The 22,052-nt window shown below is 43.3% G+C and overlaps 1 protein-coding gene across 32 annotated transcripts in view; it reads left to right on the top strand.

Annotated features, from left to right (window-relative positions):
• R3HDM2 (R3H domain containing 2) overlaps positions 1-22,052 on the top strand; it is a 139,585-nt gene that overhangs the window by 110,027 nt on the left and 7,506 nt on the right. For 20 of the 32 annotated variants that reach the window (XM_072655130.1, XM_072655127.1, XM_072655126.1 and 17 more), the window contains 8 exons: positions 2,114-2,346; positions 3,597-3,757; positions 14,203-14,304; positions 16,757-16,984; positions 17,420-17,546; positions 17,771-17,931; positions 18,703-18,857; positions 19,603-19,703. In XM_072655130.1, the coding sequence (XP_072511231.1) occupies positions 2,114-2,346; positions 3,597-3,757; positions 14,203-14,304; positions 16,757-16,984; positions 17,420-17,546; positions 17,771-17,931; positions 18,703-18,857; positions 19,603-19,703 (1,268 nt within the window). The remainder of the gene's footprint in view (positions 1-2,113; positions 2,347-3,596; positions 3,758-14,202; positions 14,305-16,756; positions 16,985-17,419; positions 17,547-17,770; positions 17,932-18,702; positions 18,858-19,602; positions 19,704-22,052) is intronic. The other 12 variants (XM_072655134.1, XM_072655133.1, XM_072655132.1 and 9 more) reach the window with 1 other exon arrangement.

Raw genomic sequence — 22,052 nt, 5'->3', positions numbered from 1 at the left:
CCTTCATTGGAGTTTTTGTGTGTAACTTGGGTTGTCTGGCACTTACGGACTGCGGCCGCCGCTGCAGGATGATAATGATTCTGCTAAGCTTGATTCCAAACTCCCCCAACACTAGCTTCATTTCAGCACTCTCAAATATTTTCCTCTGGTTCTGGGTTTGATGTTCTGAGAACAGCTACACTGATTCTCTGGCTTCTTGCAGAGCAGGTAGGTGGATGGCAGAGTTTTTACAGGAGATGGCAGTGTTTGACTGTTTAGATGGAAGTGGTCATGAGGGTTGATTGCCTTCTAAAGAACTCTGCCTTTGTCCCTAAAATTCGGACTAGACATTTGCACATGCACATTCTCTCTCCTTCTCTCTGTACCTCACTGTCTCTTTCTTCCTTTTCCTCTCCTTTTCTCCAGCTCTCCCTCTCTTCCTCTCTATTTGCCTCTGTCCCTTTTCCTCTCCATCTTTCCCTCTAACTCTCCTTTTCTTTTTCTCTTTCCCTTTCATTTTTCCTTTCCCTTTTCTTCTCTCTTCCTTTATCCCTCTCTCTCTGCTTCTCCTTTCTCTTTGCCTCTCTTCCTTTCCTTCCTCTCTTCTTCCTTTTTTACCCCTTTCCTCTGCCTCCCTTCTTTTCTCTTCCTTTCCCTTTTCCTCTTTTCCTGCTCCTATTCTTCCTTCTTTCTTGCCCTCTGTCCTAGGACCCTTCTTGGTCTTCCTCGTGCTGTTGACTCATTTCTTAGATTTGGCACCGCTCCTGCCCTTGATTAGATCACCGCACGCTGATTACACTTCTTCTTTCTTTCCATTCTTCCTAACTCTCCCTGGTGTACATGGAAATCCTTAGAAAGCAGAGGTGCTTCTGTAGTCCTTGAAAGACCCTGTTCCTGGCCTTCTGGTCAAATATTCTGGTCAAATATTCAAGAGACATGAAGTTCTTTTTTTAGAACATGAAAGTCTGAGAGAAAATTTTACCAGGAGCCTATCATATCAGTCTTTGGTGTCTGGCACGGATTTGGACTCAATTCTGTCGTACCTGCTTTAACAGATGGCCAAGCTAAGGATAGGACTTTTGACCTCACTGAACATCTGGACAGGGGTGAGGGGAGTTGGAGTCATTTGTATAATGCTTTGCAGTTGAAGTTCAAGGTTTTGTTCCCTAAAATAAGACAGTTTCTTGGGTACCAACAGATTGGGCCTATATATTTTGGTTGAGGACAAGTGTCCTCCCATTTACTCTTATTATCTGTTACCTCCAATTCAGATATGCTATTGGGGATGAGAAGAAAATCCCTGGCACTTAACAATCTAATGATAGGGGACCTTCAGTGGCTGAGAAGTCAGTAGGAATTAGGCTTTTCATTCTATACTTAATAGTTTAGATTGATAAGAAAGTCCGACTCTTTCTATCACTGAAAGTGGAACAACAAAAAAAATACCTTTCCCCCGTAACTGTTCTTATTCTTTTGCCTGGCAATACAGTGATGTGCATGAACATGGAGGATGTAGGCACAGCATTTCCTCTCTCATTGTTCTGAGTCCCAGAGAGAAGGTTTTTTTTTTTATTCTATTTGGCTGGAAGTCTTTAGACTTAGTTGTGTCCAAATTGATGTGTGTAGCAGGTGCCATTAAGCAGGCTGGGCCAGGTTCCCTGGTGCCTACCCCCTCAGAAATGGCCGTGATCTGAACCTTTGCTGGGTTTGGATCTGGGAGTTACCCAGGGAACCTGCTAGAACTTTACTCTGTTGAGTCATTATGATGGGTCCACTTCCAGATAGGAGAGCTCTTCCGCTGGTCAATTAGCCCATCAGTTCCTCCATGTTTGGGTTCCCAGAAGGGGACAAGAGGTTGAAGCTAGTCTCTGGGTTTTGTGTCGTATCCCAACCACTTCTGTTAGATCAGTCACCAGTTCTCTCTTTCTCTCTCTCAGATTTGCCCTTCTGCTCTTTGTTGCCACTCTTGGTCTTGTTCTGTCTGCTCCATCAAGCCTCAATCAGCTGGCCAGCTAACAAGAATTCAATGTGCCCAGTCTTCATTGTTCTCAAAAGAACTGAAATAAGCTCTCCCCTAACTCTTATGCCAAGGTTATGGGGTGGGGGGGCATTCTGACCACTGTGGTCTCTGCAGGGGGAACCGTGAGGGGCTGAGCCGTACCTCGAGCAGCCGCCAGAGCAGCACAGACAGCGAGATCAAATCCCTGGAGCCCCGGCCCTGGAGCAGCACAGACTCAGATGGCTCTGTCCGTAGTATGCGGCCGCCTGTTACCAAAGCCAGCAGCTTCAGTGGAATCTCCATTCTCACCCGGGGTGACAGCATTGGGAGCAGTAAAGGAGGCAGTGCAGGAAGGATCTCCAGGCCAGGTACTACAGTCCCTTCCCCAAGCTTCTGCCTCAAAGCTTGCTCTTCTAAAAACCAGCCCTGGCATCTGCCTACAACAGAACAGTGGCTCCAGTGTTGAAAACCTAACAGCAAGGACACAAGAGGCATTCCCTTTACTTTAAAGCCCACTGCCTGATTTCCTTCGGACCCCAGTCATGTGGAGAATCCCGCTGCCTTATTAGGCGCTGTCAGTTTATCTGCTCTCTGACTGAGGAGAAGTGCCTCTGCTAGTCTGAGGTCAGCTTGTAGACCAAGATCTGTAGGAGAGCTGGTCTTCTCATTCATTTTACATGTGTTTCTCTAGTGAGCCCCGAGATTAGAGTGGCTACGTAGAAGAGGCATGGCAACAATCTTAGCTGTGTACCTTATGGGTGATTGTTATAGCACTTCAGAGAACCCGAGCGTTCATGTTCCCTTGGAGTCCTGAGCATTAGGAAGAAGGAAAGTTCTTTGTATACCCCCAACGCCTGCTATGCAGGACATGGTCATAAATGGTCCTGGGGCTTTTTCTTTCGCTGTTACACATTCTCCTGCCTTTTCTTCTGCCTATGTCTCTTAAGCATATAGACTAGATTTAACCTTACTACCTCCTGTTTCCCCCTGACACCTAGCTGTCTCCAGAAAATTAATCAGCTATGGCTTGAGATTTGTCCTCCAGATCTCTTTTCTAGCTTAGATTCATAATACTTGAAAGGCTACCACTGAGATCTGCTGTCTTGGAGAGCTTCCATCCAGGCCCTTGACTTGCCAGTGTGAGCTAATCTGAAAGGGGGAAGGCTAATTTGGAGGGGAGGGTTTGCACACATGATGTACCAAGAGAAGCAGACATGCCTTCTCAGCACTTCTTTAAACAAACTTGATGGTAGAAAGGAAACCCAAGAGAAGGCAAGCCTCTCACAGGACCAGAAGCCTGGGTAATATTGCAATCCTTCCCTGGACATGGGAGGGAATGGCACTTCTGTTTTGGAGCTGCCTAATTGCTCCTGACATTACCCGCCAGCCTCACATCTGGTTCAATCTCAGAACCACACACTGATGACAGAGCAGTTCCCCTCCTCTGGGAGGTGAGTGATCACTCCTTTCAGCAGGCAAACTGAAATGAATCTGTGCCATTGCAGACATATTTGAGTGAGGGAGGGATGGGGAGACATTGGGGTTGCTGGATGAAGAGGACAGAACCATGGTGGGGACTAGTTTATGTTCATTGCTTTGTGTCTCATCTGTGTTTTAGGTTTAGCACTAGGTGCCCCAGAAGTGTGCAACCAGGTCACCTCATCCCAGCCTGTCCGGGGCCTTCTCCCTTGTACTACCCAACAGCAGCAGCAGCAGCATCCAGCTCTCCCACCCACACCCCAGCAACAGCCACCCTTGAGTAATCACATGATCTCACAGGTGAGTCACCACTCAATATCAGAGGTTCTGATTGAGGCAGGGTGTGAAGGTACAGTTGGTACTGTGGGCGGCAGGAAGGATCATTATTTGGAAAAATGCTATTCCTCTTCCTCTTTGTGTAGGGGGAATGGGAAGGGTTGGACAGAGATCCCTGAGCCTGGTTTTTCCTGCTGCCTTGTTTCCCCCTTTAGGTTTAAAGATAAGGTTCCTTCTTTCCATCCATTATTCCATCCTTTTCCCTTGTCCCCCTCCCGTTTTGCATCAGGATGGCAATTTGCTCGATGTATCTAAATTTGGTGCTTGCAAGGAGCACTGTATTCCCACCTTGGCCTGGCTGAGGCTCAGACTGTGTCTGTGTGGAGGAAATGAGGACAGAAAGCACCTCAGGCCTTTCATAGAGAATGCTGCAGCCCCAATGTTTTCTCATGGCCTCCTTCCTTTGGTTGAGCTGTTGGGTCTTGGTAGCTCCTGGCATGTGAATGAGGCTGACTCTGACTGGAAAGCCAAGGAACAACTTGATCCTGCACATCTGGTGTCCCCCACAGTGGGTCTTCCGTTTCCTGTCTCTGATCTTTTGCCCAGGCAGTGCCCCTATTTATCGATATTTTTGTTCTCTGCTTTATTTGTTTGTTTTGTGCTGCATTTACTTATGTCCCCTTCACCTCCAATAGAATGGGAACCCCTTTATGACGTGGCCGGTTTTGTATTGATAGAAAACCAGCATAGCTTAAGGATAGAGTACTGGACTTGGCATCAGGAAGACCTGGGTTCAGATCCCACCACAGACACCACCTATGGAATCCCTTCAGCTCCCTGTGCCTCAGCTTCCTCATCTGTTAAATAAGGGGGGTTGAATTCTGTGCTCTCTCAAGATAATCTAGCATTCTATTAGGATGTTATTAGGATCATTTAGAGCCTTTCCAACTCTGAATCGCTGTTTAACACAGGCTTTCAGAGGTCCTCAACTCACAGTAACTCACAGATCTACTGTGTAGATCTATTAGATCATCAGCTGAGGTCAAGATCTTGCAGCATTCTGCTGGAGTTTTCCCTCTGGGTTGGGGTATGTTATCTCATTTGATCTTCAGAAAAATCCTGGGAAGTGCTGTATTTATTCTCATCTTGCAGATAAAAAAACTGAAGCTGAGAGGGATTAAGTGAGTTGCCCAGGGCCACACTGAGGCAAGATTTCCACTCAGGTCTTCCTGACTCCCGGTGTGTCCCTCTGCCCCCTGGGCCACATAGCTGCCTACATCTCCTTTGCTTTACTTTTCGTCTACCAGGCTTTCCACTCCTCTCATCTTCTCCATGCCACCTATTTGCTTCAAAGTGAAACTTGGTCTAGAGGGACAGAGATGTCATGTAGATCTCCAGGTACTTGCATTGTTAGAAACTGCAACCCTTTGCAAGCCTCAGGTGGTCCAGAGTTAGACTACCTGAAATTCTCTAGACTTGTTTTCCTTAGTACTTGCACAACTTGCACTCAGTATAAGGGAAAACTGACAGAAATAATTAAAAGTAGATTTGGCTGCCTTGGAAGGTAGTGAGTTCCCTGACTGTGGTCTTCAAGTGAAGAATTAACTGACCATTGAGGGATGTTGTCGAAGGGTCCTGTTAAGTACTATACCAGATTACCTGGGACGGCCCTTGCAACTCTGAGAAGCTGTGATTCCTTCCTGTCGGTGAACTCAAGACTGGTGAATTGATTGTCTAGAAAAACCTCCCCTTCTTTGTCATGTACATGTGTCTTAGCCAGTGGTTTCAGTCTGTTTTTCTCTGCTGTCTCCTTCTAGCATTGTCACTGCCTTATTCACTTGGGCTTGCTTCATCTCACTCATGAAGACTCAGTATGTATGTTTTTCTGTGTGCATTCATTCATGTGTCTTTCATTTCATCTGGGTGTGTTCAGGCATCTGTCTTTGTGTGTCTGTCACTTTCTGTCTTTTCTCTTTCTATGTCTTCTATTATTCTTCATCTTTATCCAGGATTTTCAGGCCCCCAGACCTCTAGTGTTTGTGTAATTTCATCCAAAATGTGTGTTCTTTAATAAAATTTCATCCTCACTGCTGCTTTTACCCATCCCCTAAAATAGAAAAAGATGGAAAGGGATAAAAGAGAGACTTGCAGTAATGGATCTGAGAAAGTGTTAGAATGTCCATGGGACTGGGCCTGAACGCCACACCTCTGTTGTCAGAGCCAGAATTGATTTACTGATTCTTTATTCTACCTACACATCTCTGATAGCTGTCCCTTTTCCACTGCACTTCTGTGACCCTAGTTGAATCTCATCAAGACTATTGTACAGCTTCCTAATTATATTACTAGCATTACTAGTCTCTCCTCTCCAATCAATACACCTTCGACACAGCTGCCAAAATCATCTTCTGGGGGCAGCTAGATGTCACAGTTTATCCACCAACCCTGGAGTCAGGAGGACCTGAGTTCAAGTCTGCCCTCAGATATTTACTAGCTGTGTGACCCTGGGCAAGTCTTTTAACCCCAACTACCTCAAAAAAAACCCCAACAAAAATATTCTTCTGAAAGCACAAGTCCATGTCACTCCCTTGCTCAAGAAACTTCAGTAACTCCCTGTGACTTCCATCTCTTCTCTGGACACAGTAATTAAATCAACATTGCTGTTGTTTTGGGGAAAATCATAACGGTCTTAACTGCTTTATGGCTTCCCTGTGACTCAAGAATTCTTGTGATTCTGAGTCATAGGCAACTTAGATCAAAGCTCTCTTCCCTGGCCACCAGGCCCTGGATGGATGAATGAATGGATCGATATTCTTCATGTCCATCAACGTTAACCTTATTCCTCACAGGTCTCTGTCCAGCTCCACCTTCTGCATCCACTGTACCCTGTAGAAACCTCCTATTTTTAACCAACTGCCCTTCATGTTGGACCTCTTCCTTTCATGAATTTTCCATCTCTTTGCTGTCACAGAAACCTGACTCTCCCCTGATGACACTACATCTCGCAAAGAACTGCTAGATACTTGCACCTTTTCTCATGCCCTGATGCATACAGCCAGGAACAAAAATAGACATACATCTTACTCCTCACTACCCCTATCACTTTGACTCAGCAACCTCTCCTTCTTTCAGGTTCACTCTGTGTAGGTATTTCATCCTTTCTGATCCTGATGGCTGTGACCTGCCAGCCCCGGAGTGCTGTTTGTGGCTCACAGTCTTTCTCCACATGAAACACTGTCCTTATATTTGAGGACTTGTTAAGTTGAAATCCCCTCAGATTTCTTTACTTTCTAATTCCTCATCATCCTCAATTACTGTTTTCTACACTTTTACTCCACTCAGCTTTATGAAAGCATGATCTTCCCCTTGAGTGCATCATCCTTGCAGTCCATAATTCTGAAATTCCTATGACTGGTCCGACCTAACCTTCTGTCCTTTTAGCTCTTTTTATGCCTCACTCCTCCTAAAACCCTTCTATGTCCTCACATCAGTCTCCAGGTGCTCTACCCTCCTGCTTTACCCTGCTCTGGCCTTACTTTTCTGCCTCAAAAATGTCATTTTAGTCATCCAGTTCGGATTTATATTGTCCGTGACCCTTTGGCCCTGTTGTTCTGTTGTATGACCCTGAGCAAGTCATTGAACTCTTTGCCTGTATTTTGTCATTTCTCAGATGAGGGTAATAACAGCACTTGCTTACGGGGTTGTTGTGAGGCTAAATGAGAACGTATTAATAAAGCACTTTGCAGACCTTGAAGTGCTATATATGAGGTCATTACTGGCGTTGTCCTTACCTCAGCACTCATTCCTTTTCATGTCTCACACATCTGCCTTTTCCAGTCATGCTGAACATCTAGAGGAAGTCGTATAGCCATGCTGATTGGGTTCACTACAGACTTATGTTATCTGTTCCCAATTGTTTCCTCACTTCTGCCCTCCAATAAATAGACTTTTAAAAAATTGACTCCATTGTATTTTCCATTGGAGATATTCCATATTTTCTCTTCTCACTTAAAGCCATGTATTCTTCCACTTACCCCCTCCTTCTCTCTTCTCTCTGCAGAATACCTCACCTCATACTTCAATGAAAAATATAGGCCATCTGTTGTAAGCTTCCTTTTTTCCCCAGTTCCCCTTCAGGTCACATCAGTGTCATTTCCTCTTCTTTTCTCTTTTGCTTCAGTCCATGATGAAGTGGTCTCCTTTCTTTGTCAGTGCCAACCCTGTTATGACCTTGATCCCATCACTTCCTGGAGTTTGCTTCTTCAGTTATCCCCACTTTATCTCTCCTCTCTGCTGCCTATAAACATGCCAAGATTCCCCACTAGTCTTAAAACAAAAAACCTTCACTTGTATCTCTCAAGCTGTCTTCCTGTATTTCTTCTACCTTTCACATTTACTCTTTTAGGAAAAAAACTTTACACTCAGTTGCCTGCCCTTTCTCACCTTCCACTCACTTCTCAAGTCTTTGCAATATGACTTTCTGTTCCCCATCATTCTCCTGAAGCTGCCCTCAGTAAGGCTGTGCTTTTCTCATTTCTTCTGCATCATTTGATATTGTTAATTCCTCTGTCCTCCTGGGTCTTCTCTCCTCCCTGGGTTTTTACAACACTTCTGTTGTGGTTCTCTTCCTGCCTGTTGGACAGGTCTCTCTTAGTCCCCCTAGCAGGTTTGACATCCACATTTTATACTCTGCACTAGATCCTTTCTCATGGTGATCTCAGAAACTCCTGTGTCGTTGCAAACGACTCTCAGATTTACATGTCGAGTTCTCCAAAACTCCCCAAACTTATTTCCAATATTTGTACCTTTGCCTATGCCATCTTCCAGGCCTGCATTGTACTTCTTCAGTGTCTGTTCCCTTCCAGGCTCAGCTCACGTGCCATTTAATATGAGAAACACTTAGTTGTTAGAGTTCATTCCCTTCTCAAATTTTATGTACATATCTATCTGGTTATATAATGTATCTTCCCAATAGAATGTAAATTCCTTGAAGGCAGAGCAGTTTTTCATCTTGTTTTTTTTTTAATCCTTTGCATCTAATGCATAGTAGGCATTTAATAAATGCTTTTTGTTTGATTAGTTCTTTACTGTGTGCTATAAATCAGGCTTAAGAAGCCTGTGGAATTTTGTTCCTGAATGACACCTGGGACATATGTGGTATTAGCATATTTCTTTATGTGTCCTTCTTTCTTTTACCTTTCCATTTCATTTCTCCTGTCTCCCCCCTTCCCCTACCCCCCACACTCCCTTTTTTTCCCCCACTCTCTCCTGACTGGTGCCCCAAGTCATCACATAACATTGAGACTACACTCACAAGTGGAGTTGCTGACCCTGGAATAAGTCACTGTTCGTTGTCTACCAAATGCACAATATTGTAGATGTTTGAGGGAAAGTCCATAATTCCTCAGACTAAATATAGAAGGACTTTTATTTCAGATTAAGTTTTATTTTCACTCCCATTGACAAGTATAGATTTTAAAATACGTGAAGAAGAACCTGTTGCTTCAGTGAATCTGTGATCTTACAATTAATATTTGTATTCCCTCCAATCCGTCTGCTTTCTCCTACGACTCTTGTTTGCATCCTGTAAATCCTCCACAGAGGTCTTTGTCTGTATCTCTTGACATTATGTGAGTGGAATATTTGAGTTTTCCAAGAGTTATCCATTACTCTCAATGTATGACTCGTCTCTCCCTCCTTTTGTCATACTATAACTCTCTGATAATATTTTTTTACACCTCTTAAACTGACAGTTTAATAGTTGGTTTTCTTCTGCAGCTTAATCACATCTACTATGCACTTCTCCATTGTCCTTTGAATGACTTCCAGCTTTTATCCTATGGAGATTGTTGTTTTCCATGATTCATTTCCATACTGCATCCACCAGAAGATTTTGATATTAAAATGATTGACCTTTGTTTCCAGGAGCTTAGTGGTCATTAAAACAACTGTGCAATTCCTTAAATTCAGCCCAACATTCCTCTGTCTAGTTCTGGACCCAGTTCTTTGTCTGTCTGTCCAAGATATCTTTACTGACAGACCGGCTCAGTGAGCTCTCCATCTGACTTAATATCATAGCCTTGGTAAAAAGGATTTTTCTCTACTTTTTTTTTTTTACTTGTGGGTGGATAAAGAGAACATTTATTAAGTACCAGCCAAGTGCTAAGTGCTAGTAATACAAATACAAGCTGGTCTGCCTATAAGTCTGATAAGTAATATGTTTCATGTTCTTCAAATTTTCTTATATCTGTTTATATCTAGGTCACACAGTTTTCCCATCAGTTTTTACCAAATAACGAATTCTTATCCCAAAATATTAATTCTTTCCAGTTGTCAAGTACAAGGTTGCTGCAGTAAATTATATGTCTACTCTGTTCCCATACCAGATAGATTTGATAATTACTGCCTTATAATATAGTTTAAGAGCTGATACTGCTAAGCCTTTTTTGTTAGTTCCTTTTTATATTCTTGATTTTTTGTTGAAGAGCAGAGTAAGGTGTTAAATGGATAATTTTGATTACATTAAATTAAAAAGGTTTTATACAAATAAAACGTAACCAAGATCAGATGGGGGAAATTTTTATAGATAATTTTTCAGATAAAAGTCTCATATTTCAAATATATAAAGAACTTTGTCAAATCTATAAAAATATGAGTCATTCCCCAATTGATAAATGGTCAAAGGATATGAACAAGCAGTTTTCCAATGAAGAAATCAAAACAATTTATAGTTATATGAAAAAATTTTCTAAATTATTGATCAGAAAAATGCCAATTAATACAGCCTTGAGACATAATTTTGTACTTACCGGATTGACTAAAATAATTGAAGGGGGAAACGACAAATGTTGGAGGGGATGTGGAAAAATTGGGACACTAATTCAGTGGTGGAATTATGAATTGATTCAACCATTTTGGAAAGCAATCTGGAATTCTGCCCAGAAGAATTATTAGAGTAAGAATTATTAAACTGCTGATACCCTTTGACCCATCAACACCACTCCTAGGTCTATTTCCAAAGATAATTTGAGGAAAAAGGAAAAGAACCTATATATTCTAAAATACTTATAGCAACTCTCTTGTGGTGGCAAAGGAACTGGAAATTTCTGGGATGCTCATCCATTGGGGAATGACTGAACAAGTTGTGGTATATGATTGTAATAGAATAGCGTTGTGCTATAAGAAATGATGAGCTCGATCTTAGAGAAGCATGGATCGACTTTCACAGAATATTGAAGAGCAAAATGAGCAGAGCCAAAAGAGCATTGTCTACAGTAATAGCAGTATTGTTTTAAGAACACTTTTGAGTGAAAAAGTCATTTTGACCATCATAAATACGCAAATGAACTACAACAGACATATGAGGGAAGATGTTAACTGCAGCCAGAGAGAGAACTGATAAATAGAAGTGTGTATAAATTATTTTACACACACACACATCTGATGGTAGCCATTGTTGGAGGGAGGGGAGATTTACATGATAACTTTATTGTATATTTAAAAGAAATAGCAAGTTGTACATAATAATTTGCAGTTTCATATGCAATCATCTTTTTTATTATTTTATAGAAATGCTTGTTTTATTCCACAAATTAAAAATAAATAAAAAATTTTAAAATACAAGCAGATATAATTGCCCCTGCACTCCCAGAGTGTACATCTAATGGGGCAAGACAACGCACGAAGGAGAAAGAAATGGGGAGAAACTTCAGGGAGATCATGGTGTGGAGACAGTCAGGAAGTGGTGTGGATCAGGGTGGGATCAGACAAAAGCATGGCTTCTCCAGGACAGCAGGTGGGAGATGAGATGAGGACAGTGGTCAAAATGCAGGTGACATTCTTCCCATGTTGTTCTTCTTTGAGGTACTACCTACCAGTCATGAATCAAGTCAAGTCAACAAGGATTTATTAAATGCTGGAGATACAAAAAGATAAAATGGTTCCTGCTGTTGAGCTCAAAAGCTAGATAGTAGATAGTAGATAGTTATGTACATAGAAAATATAGACCAGTTAAATTGGGAGATATTTCAGAGGGAAGGCACTAGTATTAAGAGAGATCAGGAAAGGCTTCTTGCAGAAGGTGGTCTTTAAACTAAGGCTTGAAAGAAGTCAGGAGTCATAGACTAGCAAGGAAAGCCTTCTAAGCACGGGAGCTAGCCAAGCAAACATGAGAGGCAGGAGTGTCCTATACATGGATTCATAGAGCAGGTGGAGCAGAGGAAAGCGGAAGGAGATGGGAAGGGTAGGAAGGGCTGTAAAAGGCAAAAGATTTTACATTTGCTCTGAGAGTTAACAGGGAGCTACTGGGGATCCCTGAATTAGTGGGGGTGGGAGATGAAAATGTGTCTCAGTCAGAGCTATACTTTTAAGATCACTTTCTAAGTGTCGGCTGAATGAAGGAGGGACTGAAGTGGGGAGAGACGAATCAGGTGTGAGGGGATGAGGGTCTAAACTCTGTACAGTGGTGGTAGAATCAGAGGAGAAAAGGCGGCACATTCAGGAGATGGTACAGAGATAAAATTGGCAGGCTTTGGCAAGAGCTTGGATATGGTAGGGAGGGATAGTGAGGAGTCCAGGATGACTGAGGGGATGGTGATGGCCTGGTCTGTGTGCCATGAGCAGCTACTTCTTTGGCCAGAGCTGAGAATGAGAGACTGACCATGTTGGCCTCAGTTTGCTTATAACAGAGCTGGGTTCTTGAAAAAGAGCACTCCAAAATTGTGTACAATACTTCTGTTACATATGAAATCTGGTTACATTAACCAGGATTCCCCAGTAGGTGGCAGGATTGTCTTCTGCATGTCTTACATTCCCAGGATTTGGGAGCTTCATTCTCTTGAGAAAGAGATGGGGTAGTGTGGAAGTTGAGAAACCATCGGGACCCTCTTTCTGCTCTTCTCTTAGTCAAGAACACATAGATTAGAGGACAACCCCCATCCCATGCTTCTCTCTACCTCAAAGTTTACTAGGGGAAGGAATTAAATTTTTCCACTGGGGGCTGGGTTGGCACAGGGTTGGAGAAGAATGTTAATTTTAAAGGATTATGCACCAAAAGTCCTTAGCACTTTTCCATGCTCAGTGCTTTATATTCAAATGTCTGTTGGGATAGGCTGTTTAGGGGTTTGTTTTTAAGATTGGGACATATGGGTCACACAGCAGATTAAATAGTTTCCTCTTAGCCAGTTTGAGAATGAGCTTTGCATTTTTTGCAACTCATATATTAGAACCCAAGGATACAGAGTTACTTCATTTTTTAGATACTCCATTGTCCTGACCCAGCGTCTAAAATGTCTCTACTGTCCAAATGTTGCCCTCTGCTGAGAGAGGCTTGGGGGAGGAAGAGTGTGGAGCATGGGAATTCTAGCTACTTAGGCCCCTTGTATAATCAGCCAAAACTGAATAGTGACCCTTCCTTTATTCCCTCCCCTCCCACCCGCAAACACAGACTTACACAACCTTTTCCCCACCCACAACTTCACTCTCTGTATCACTATTACCTGGGATTGTAGTTAGAGAAACTGAAGAAATGATGAGAGCTGCTGGATGGACAGAGAAAGAAAAAAGAAAGACCTATCCTCAAAGAAGTGGTTTAAAAACACAGTATGTTCCTGACAAACAAATCCCCTGATTTGAAACTGGTGAAGGTGCTGTGGGAGCAAAAGCTGTTTGATTTCAACCAGGCTGTTTTGTATTTTATTCCTTGATCCTTGCTTGTGTACTGGGGGATCTTTCATATTAACCTCCCAGGCCAAAGCACAGGGCAACTGTGGAGAAGAAGGAAGCAGCTTGATCCAAGCATTAAATGGGGGTTTTTCTTCCTTCTCTGTCCTCGGGAGAGGGGAGAGAGAAAGAAAAAGAGAGAGAGAATCTTTGTGAATGAGCAGATCATCCAGGGGAGCTGTGGTGTGAAATTGGGAACGCAGCAGGGGGGGCCAAGCCAGACCTCACACATCACCCCTCCCGCCCCATCAGGCATCCTGCACTACATTACAACATTGATAGGAATCTCTTCTCTTCAGAGGAGGCTTGAGAAGCAAGGTGTATCACAGCAGTGCTCCCCAGAAATCGTTTGTTTAGAAAGCTATGCATGGAGAAAAAGAAGAAGACGGTTCTGTGTGTAGTAAGAGAGTGGGTTGGCTTCTGGTCCAGGGAATCTACTCTAAGGTTGTTTGGAACATGTGTATACCCCAGCTGTAGTGTTGGGTGCCCTTTGAGGGGTTCCCCTGGAAGGTAAGATTAGTTTTTTGTCACAGAGACACACACTGCTCCCAGGGGCCGTCCCTGATCCGGTTTGCCGCCTTTTCAGTAGCCTGGATGTTCATTTACAATTTCTTTTATGATTAACCTTGTTGTTCCCTCCTTTTCCATCTCCCTCCCTTTCTTCCCTCATTTTTCTCCCTGTGTTCTCCCCACCCCTACCTGTACCCTTTTCACTTCCCTTCTGTGCATGTCTCTCTACTGGTCCACAGCCAGTCTCAGCTCTGCAGCCCTCTCCGCATCCTGTTCAGTACTCTCCAAGCTCCTGTCCCCAAGTCCTTCTGCCAGTCTCTCCGCCCCAGCAGTACAATATGGTATACCCCATTTCCTTTTCTCATCCCTACCTGTATGTGAACATGTCTGTTAGTGTACCAGATTCTGTATTTGTGTACATATTCATGTGTGTGTATATCTGTTGGAGTAGTACAGGGTATTTTCTGTCCAACAGTGTTATTAAAAGCTGCATCCCCTTGAGGATTTGATTTGGGCCAGGCTGTATGCCACTAGCTTCAGCCTGACTCCTCTGTTAGAAGACAGCTGAATCTAGGACAGTGGGAATCTAGGAAATGGGATTTGACCCCCTGAGCTGTATAAGAAAGGAAGGGGGTCTGATTCTGGAACAGCCTTCTCGAGACATTATAATTTAATCTACCATTGTCTTTTCACTTCCTGTTGCCTCCTGCCATATCAGAAACTTCAGTGCCTGTAGTGTCCCTTTCATATATTTAGAGAGAAGACCTAACATGATTTTTCTGGTAACTTTCCACTGAAGAGTACAATGCTTTTATGTCTGTATCACCATATTTTTGGTGATGTACCAGAGAAACTTAACCAAGATCAGTCAGTCAGTATTAAGGCCCTACTGTATACCAGACAAATAGAAAATATGGTTCTTTTTTCAGGGACCTTGCAGTCTAGTTTAGCTCTGTTCCAGAGCACATAGAATTACTCAAGAATAAAGAACATATTAATGAATACAATTAAATAAGGTACAAACTGAGCCCATAAGTTCAGAAGAATCAGTAGAGAATGTTAAGAAGGAACAGTCAATGAGATGCAGAATGAAACACGTTTTTGGACATGACCAGTATGGGAATTTGTTAGCTTTGGGGGGGAGGGTACCAATGAGGGAGGCATGTAAAAATTAATGCTTGATTACTGAAAGAAAAATATTAGGGAAAGCTTCCTTGAAATAGTGAATTTAAAGTATTTGAAGGAATATCTGGCTTGATGGAAAGCCCATGTAATAACGGCCAAAACTAGAACCTTGAAAATTAAATTCATGATTCTTGTCGCTGCCTCACATTGTGTTTTCCTTTTAACTCATTCTCTGTTTATAGTCTTTAACTGAAGGTCATGGCTAGTGGGCCTGCCCACATTCTTGGGAACTTCCAGATCCCTGTGCTCCCATTCTTCTTTCATTGCATGGTCAGCATTCTTGATTAAAGTGTTTTTGCACCAATTGTCCACTAGCCCTTTGAAGACCTGGACCATCTGAGCACTGTACGCAGTTTTCCCCATCTTAGTTATGGGGGGTAGACTGACCCTGATTTTAATCCCATATTTCTGCTTTTTCACCAGGATCCCCTCTGTTCTTCTACCTACCTCTTCTACCTCTTGTCCTCTACCTGCCTTCTGAAAAGTCCTGGGACACAGACCTCAAACTATTGCACAGTCCCATCTTATCCTCTTGCCCATTTCCTCACAGTGTGGCCTAAGGAGAGGAAGGTGGCAGGGAGAGTGAGACAACTGAGCTGAGGATCTGAAAAGTGGGGATGAGGGGGGAGGGCATTGATGTTTGGTGTCCACTGATTTCTTCTGCACAAGAACCCCTCCTCCTTTGTTCATTATCTAACTCTGTGTGTATATGTGTTCGTTTGTGTGTGTGTGTGTGTGTGTGTGTGTGTGTGTGTGTGTGTGTGTGTGTGGTATATATCTGTCTCCAATGAACAGAAGAGAGAACTAGCAGCCCCTAACCTAGCACCATAATGAGAGATGTAACAGTATTGCCCTTGCTGCTTAGGAAAAAAGGCTAAGAGATGAGGTAATTATGGATCAGTCCCACCCCCACCTCAGTCACTTGGTCTTGGCCTCCTTATGGAGGTGAGAATTGGAAGTGGCTTCTGAAAGGCAAGAAAGCTGTGGGCCAGAATCAGAAAACTGAGGTGGAAATGACCACTCAGAGGAGGGCAGCAGGGAATAGGTATCTGACAGCCCTTTCATGACACTGGCTTTGCCAAGGTCAGTGTGGATCTGCCATGACCACCCCCTCAAAGAAGTGCTTTTAAAACCAGAAGGGAAGAAGGTGATGAGATGGTTTTAAAGATGACAACCTTTGTAGGTTATAATCTTTCAGCTAGATCGGTTGGTCTGGTTTTCCCCATATATGAAACTCTCCAAGCCCTCCCCTCGACCATCCTACTTTCTACTTGCTCTGCCATATTTATAGACCCTAAGGTATTGTTGCTGTGTATTTAGTGGGGGGAGTAGCTCTAGGGTTGAGGGTTCTTAGAATTATTGTCAGTTTTTTTTCACAGACATCAATTTTTCAGTTAAAAAGAATTTAAAATGTTTCTAGCCCTCATTAGAGGGACCAAATGCTGGAGAGGGGAGCCATAGAAACATAGTCCTTACAAAGTCTGTAAAAGAAGGTAGATAGAATAGTTTGCCTTGTGTGTGTCTCTGTCTGTCTGTCTGTCTTTCTCTGAGCTGAGGAAGAAAGGCTTTGCTTGCCTTCACTCTCTGGGTCACCCACTGTCTCCACAGACGGACGATCTCAGCAACCCCTTTGGGCAAATGAGCCTTAGCCGACAAGGTTCTGCCGAAGCAGCTGATCCATCTTCAGCCCTGTTCCAGCCCCCACTTCTCTCCCAACACCCTCAACAGCCTGGCTTCATCATGGCCTCCACAGGCCAGCCTCTCTCCACCTCCAACCACGCTCCCCCAGCCCAACAAGTCCTGCAGCCTCAGGGCTACATCCAGCCCCCACAACAGGTAGGAAACCTTGAGTCCTAGTTTTGATCTTTGAGGCTGTTAATAGGGTTAAAAGTCTTACCTTTATCTTCCCTCTTTTCTTCCTCCATTACAGATAGACAGCCAAAAATATCCTATTCCTCCTATATTGAATGTATTCTGACAGGAAGTTCCTTAGTGATAGCTTTTATTTTTAATATCAGATTTTTTCCTAGTATCCCCTTTCATCTGAGAGCCATCCCATAAACCTGCCATAATTTAAATCCATCTTTAGGCAGGAGATTGACCTTCCAATTACAGACATAAAGAAAGTACTATTTATAAATCTCTAGATTCTAGTCCTAACTTGTATAATTGGTTGGGTTTGGAGTTCAGGGTTTTGTTTTGTTTGTTTGTTTTGATAGGGAAAGGTTGGGGAGAAGACTCTGCTTTTCCTCCTGTTTTCTCTCACTCTAGATACAGGTTTCTTACTACCCTCCTGGGCAGTATCCCAACTCCAACCAGCAATACCGACCTCTTTCTCACCCGGTGGCCTACAGCCCCCAGCGTGGTCAACAGCTGCCTCAGCCATCTCAGCAGCCTGGTAAGAGGAACTTCCTGCGTAGGAGACACCAAGTAGGTAAAGGGAGGCTGGGAACGAGATGGATTCTGGAACAAAGGTAGCCCTTTCTCCCTCTAAATGTGCCAGAGCCAAGTGAGTCCACAGGTGGGATCAGGTCCCTTGGGGAGATGAAGCAGTACAGAGCAGAGGAAAAGTTGCTGCCCAAAGTCAGACACACTAACCCTAACCACCCCTTCTCCTTCTAGGGTTACAGCCCATAATGTCCAACCAGCAGCAGGCAGCTTACCAGGGCTTGATGGGTATACAGCAGCCACAGAACCAAGGCCTTCTCAGCAACCAGAGGAGCAGTATGGGGGGCCAGATGCAAGGCCTAGTGGTCCAGTATACTCCGCTACCTTCATACCAAGTGGGTATTACTCTGGGGAAGAGGAGATACCTTATCTCCATTCCTCAGAGAAAAATAAAAGACAGTCTTTCCCAGGGTCATCCATACTTAGAACTTCATTACTAGTATATTAAATATTCCTCAGCCCTTTTTACATCTGGTCTCCCCTAGATAATCTGTTAGAGTTGATTTAAATCCTTTTTTGTCTTTTCATTCCTGTGCAAATTATTAGGTGTTCCCAAAAAGTAGGGCAGTGGACCTAAAAGAAACAAGGAATTCTGCTTCTCTCTCCTCCTGGGCCAAGCCTTCATGACACTTGGTGTCTGTGGTAGGGGCAGGGGGTGGGGGAGGTGGAGAAAGTCCCTTTCAGCATTTTCTTTTCTTTTTTTTTTTTTTTCATTTATTCCTTTTATTTTCTTCTTTGTAACAAAAACCAAATTTAGCCATAAGCATATGTGAAGACCTGATCATTCCCTAACTATTCTTGATAATTAAGACATTGTCATAATTTGCTTAAGTTTTGTAAATGATTTGTGGAGGAGGATGCTTCCCTTTGGCCTGTACCACAGAACACTCACATGGAAATGAGCACATTGCAAGGTTTTGTTTAGAAATACTGAGCTTCTTTACTTAAGTGATCAATAGATTCACAACCTTTCAGCATTTTCTGCAGGTAGAAGGAGGGGTCAGTATTTTTAAGTTTAAGGAGGCGAAGGTGTAGTTGTAGTCTTTTGCTCTCTGAATGTGTCCAAAGGGAACAAAAGAATTACAGTTCATCCCATCTCTCTCCAGGTTCCAGTGGGAAATGAGTCCCAGAATGTGGTCCAGCAGCCCTTTCAGCAGCCCGTGCTGGTCCCTGCTAGCCAGTCAGTGCAGGGGGGCTTACCAGCAGGGAGCATGCCTGTGTACTACAGTGTGATCCCACCAGCACAGCAGAATGGCACAAGGTGGAAACCTTGGGGGACAGATTGGGGGTGGAGTGGGGGACTATCATGGAATTGGTCAGAGAATGGGGCTAAATTCTTGAAAACCTGAAGTATTCAGTCATCTCTTGTTTCTTTATATTTGTTGGGATCAAAGGAAAGATCACAAATGTGTAGGATCCTACATTTTCTGCCTGGGTCCAAAAGTAGTAGATATGGTTGGGTACCATTGTCTGTACATTTCCAATAGGGAAGATGATGGAATTAGGACTCAGGTCTCCTAAACTTCCAGCTTTTTGTGCTCTTTCAGTATCAATCTGCTTATACTTCTTTGTATCTCTAAATATTTGTATGTGCACCTCCATCTTTCTTTCTCTACAAATGACTGTCAAAGTGAGACAGTACATCAGTAGACATATCTGTAAGTCTGCAGCTCTCTGCATCCTGACGTCTCTGTGGTTTTATCACTCCTTGCCCCTATGTCTGGGTCTCTGAGTGTGGTGTTCCCAAGCTTCTGGGAAGAGCATGTGTCACCAACATTCCATCTGTAGCACTGATTAGCGGCCTTCTAATTGAAAGATGATCAAGTACAAATATATATAATTAACTTTGAACTGATGAGTGATTTTAGAAATTGCATGGCAAATTGGTCTGGGGATAGCTTGGAGCTGCTTCTGCTTCCCATAGGGGGAGGGTCAGGGAATAGCAGCTGTTTGCCAGGAGCTGTGTTCTCTCTGCACTACCATTTTTCTCTCTTCTGTCTCTCTAGCCCTTCGGTAGGGTTTCTGCAGCCCCCTGGCTCTGAGCAGTACCAGATGCCTCAGTCTCCTTCCCCTTGCAGCCCACCACAGATGCCACAACAGTACTCAGGTAAGAGGATGGATGAGGAGTAAAGGAGAAGAGGTGTACCAGAGACTTAGGCAACTGGGAGGGACAGAAGGCTCGTTTTAGAGACAGTAAGAAGGAAGACTGCTGGGAGCTTGTTCCTCTAATCAGTGCAGCAGCCAGGACCTAGGCAAGTGGGGTAAGTTGTCTAGAGTCCTGCATCTCATTCAGTGTCCAAGCCAGGATTAGTTTCCATATTTAACCCCTCTGAGCCTTAATTTCTTAGTCTAAAATATGAGAATAATACTTAAACTACCATGCTTGCAACAAAGGAAGTATAAACTATAATGAATAATGTGAATGGTGATTATTTTTACTGTTGTCCAGGAGTGCTTTGGTATGAAAAGTGGGCCTAGTCTTAGTTTACTTTTACCAAGTTTTCCTCCCATTCTAATATCTCTTGCCAAGTGCTGTTCTTGTAGAAAGAGGAGACTTGTAAAATTGCTTACAAAACAGTCCATTTCCAACCAGCTTCAGTAACAAATCTTCCCTCCTCCAGGACGCCCTCCACCAATCACATCAAGCCCCACCTGTGTGGGAGCTATAGAAAATGAGAAAGGGGAAACATTCTGTTCCCTGCTTTCCAGCAGGGAACCATCCCACATGTTCAGTTCATGCCATGATGGGCAAGCAGTGCATTTAGGGAAGTGATGCTGTGGATGGAATGCTAGACCTGCAATCAGAAAGACTTGAGTTCAGATTCCACCTGGGCAAGGCATTTCATGCTTTCCAAAATGAGATAATATTTGTGAAGCACTATATAAATGCTAGCTCTTAGGCAGTCTGTGCCCTATTCTGTGGCAAAGAAGACCCCATTCTACCCTGATAACTTCTGCTTCTGAAGAAAGGAAACGCAATGCATTTACATTGCATTTTAGGAATGTTAGAGTGCCCTCTTCTGGTGATAGGAAGGCATCGATCGTCACAGTTCCCCATTTAGAATTGGGATATTTTTCATAATCTTCTCATCCCTTTCTTTATTGGAACCATTCTATAGTAATGCATTGCCTTCCTCTACTTCCACCATGCCCTGATGAGTGGAGGTAGTTCCTGGGCTGAAATCTCAAATCCTCCATTATTTTCCCCTTTTTCCATTTCTCAATAGCTGCTTCTCCTGAGTGCCAGCCAGGGGCATTTGGCCTCAGATTTCCCAGTGGGGTTATGGAAATTGGAAAAACCTGCTCTGGGAGCCTCTGTAGCCTGTGGTGGTTCTTGGAACCTCAGGGCATTTCTTCTCCTCTTTGCTATCATTTGTGTGTATGTATACGAACACTCATGCATACCAGAATGTATGTTCTTGTGTGTGTGCGTGTGTGCGTGTGTCTTTTAGAATTAGAAACAAAATCATTTATCAATCAAGTATTATTACTGGACTACACTGGTAAGTGGCATCAGGGTAAGTCTAAGAGTTGGCAGAAAGAAGAGAATTTAATTAAGGTTCTTCCAAAGTCTTGTTGACAAGAATAAGCCATCCTTGGGGGGAATTTATAGGGGTGTCCCATTAGTTCTCTTGGAGACTTCTGTTCACTTTGGCTATTTACCAGATGGAATAAGCTGGTCCATTTATACCTACCACACCTCTAGAGCCTGCATTGTGGGTCCACTATACAATACCACTGAGAGTTATCTCCATTTCTTTTTAAAACAATGAATTCTGAGCATGGAACCTGTAGAGCAAGTAGAATAGGTCCCCAAGTCATCTTGCTCTTGCCCTCCTTCTTTCTTAAGTGTAGTAGTATAGTCACTTTTCAAAAAGTAGAACCTGAGACTGACTTTATTTAAAACTTCTATCCTGGTTTGTTATAGATATCAGAAATCTCAATCATTTTACAACTTAGGTCTTATAATCATTACCTCTTACCCCTTCCTTTATTGGATACGAAAGTAACCCTATAACCATGGAAATTTTATCTGCTTTCCTTCCCTGAAAGGATGCTATAGATACTTTTGGAGGGACGTTTCTCTTCCCTGTAGCACTGTAGTTGTAGAGGGGGGAGTGTAGGCACATAGATACGTAAACTGTGTGACCACAGTGTGTTCATACTTCAAACAGGTGAACATGAGGAAGACCCAAGTACAAAAAACACTCTCTGACATACTCTTACTTTGTTACCAAGAATTTTCCAAAGCTGTGGGGTGGGTAAATCACTACCATCCACCTCAACATATGCACACCAAAAATAAGCAGATGGGAGAGGCCTGGTCAGTTTTGGGCTGGAGAGAGCCTCTGCATCTAAGTGGGTTATTTGGTGTTCTCTGCTATGGACTCAGTGTCTGGGGAAACCTTTAAGTCTCAGGGCTTTGCCATCTTCGTGATTTCTTTTTGGAACCAAT

Source organism: Notamacropus eugenii, chromosome 3, assembly GCF_028372415.1.
Source record: "Notamacropus eugenii isolate mMacEug1 chromosome 3, mMacEug1.pri_v2, whole genome shotgun sequence".
Lineage (NCBI taxonomy): Eukaryota > Metazoa > Chordata > Mammalia > Diprotodontia > Macropodidae > Notamacropus > Notamacropus eugenii.
Note: the sequence above shows the minus strand (reverse complement) of the source record. Positions and strands in the feature narration are given on the sequence as shown.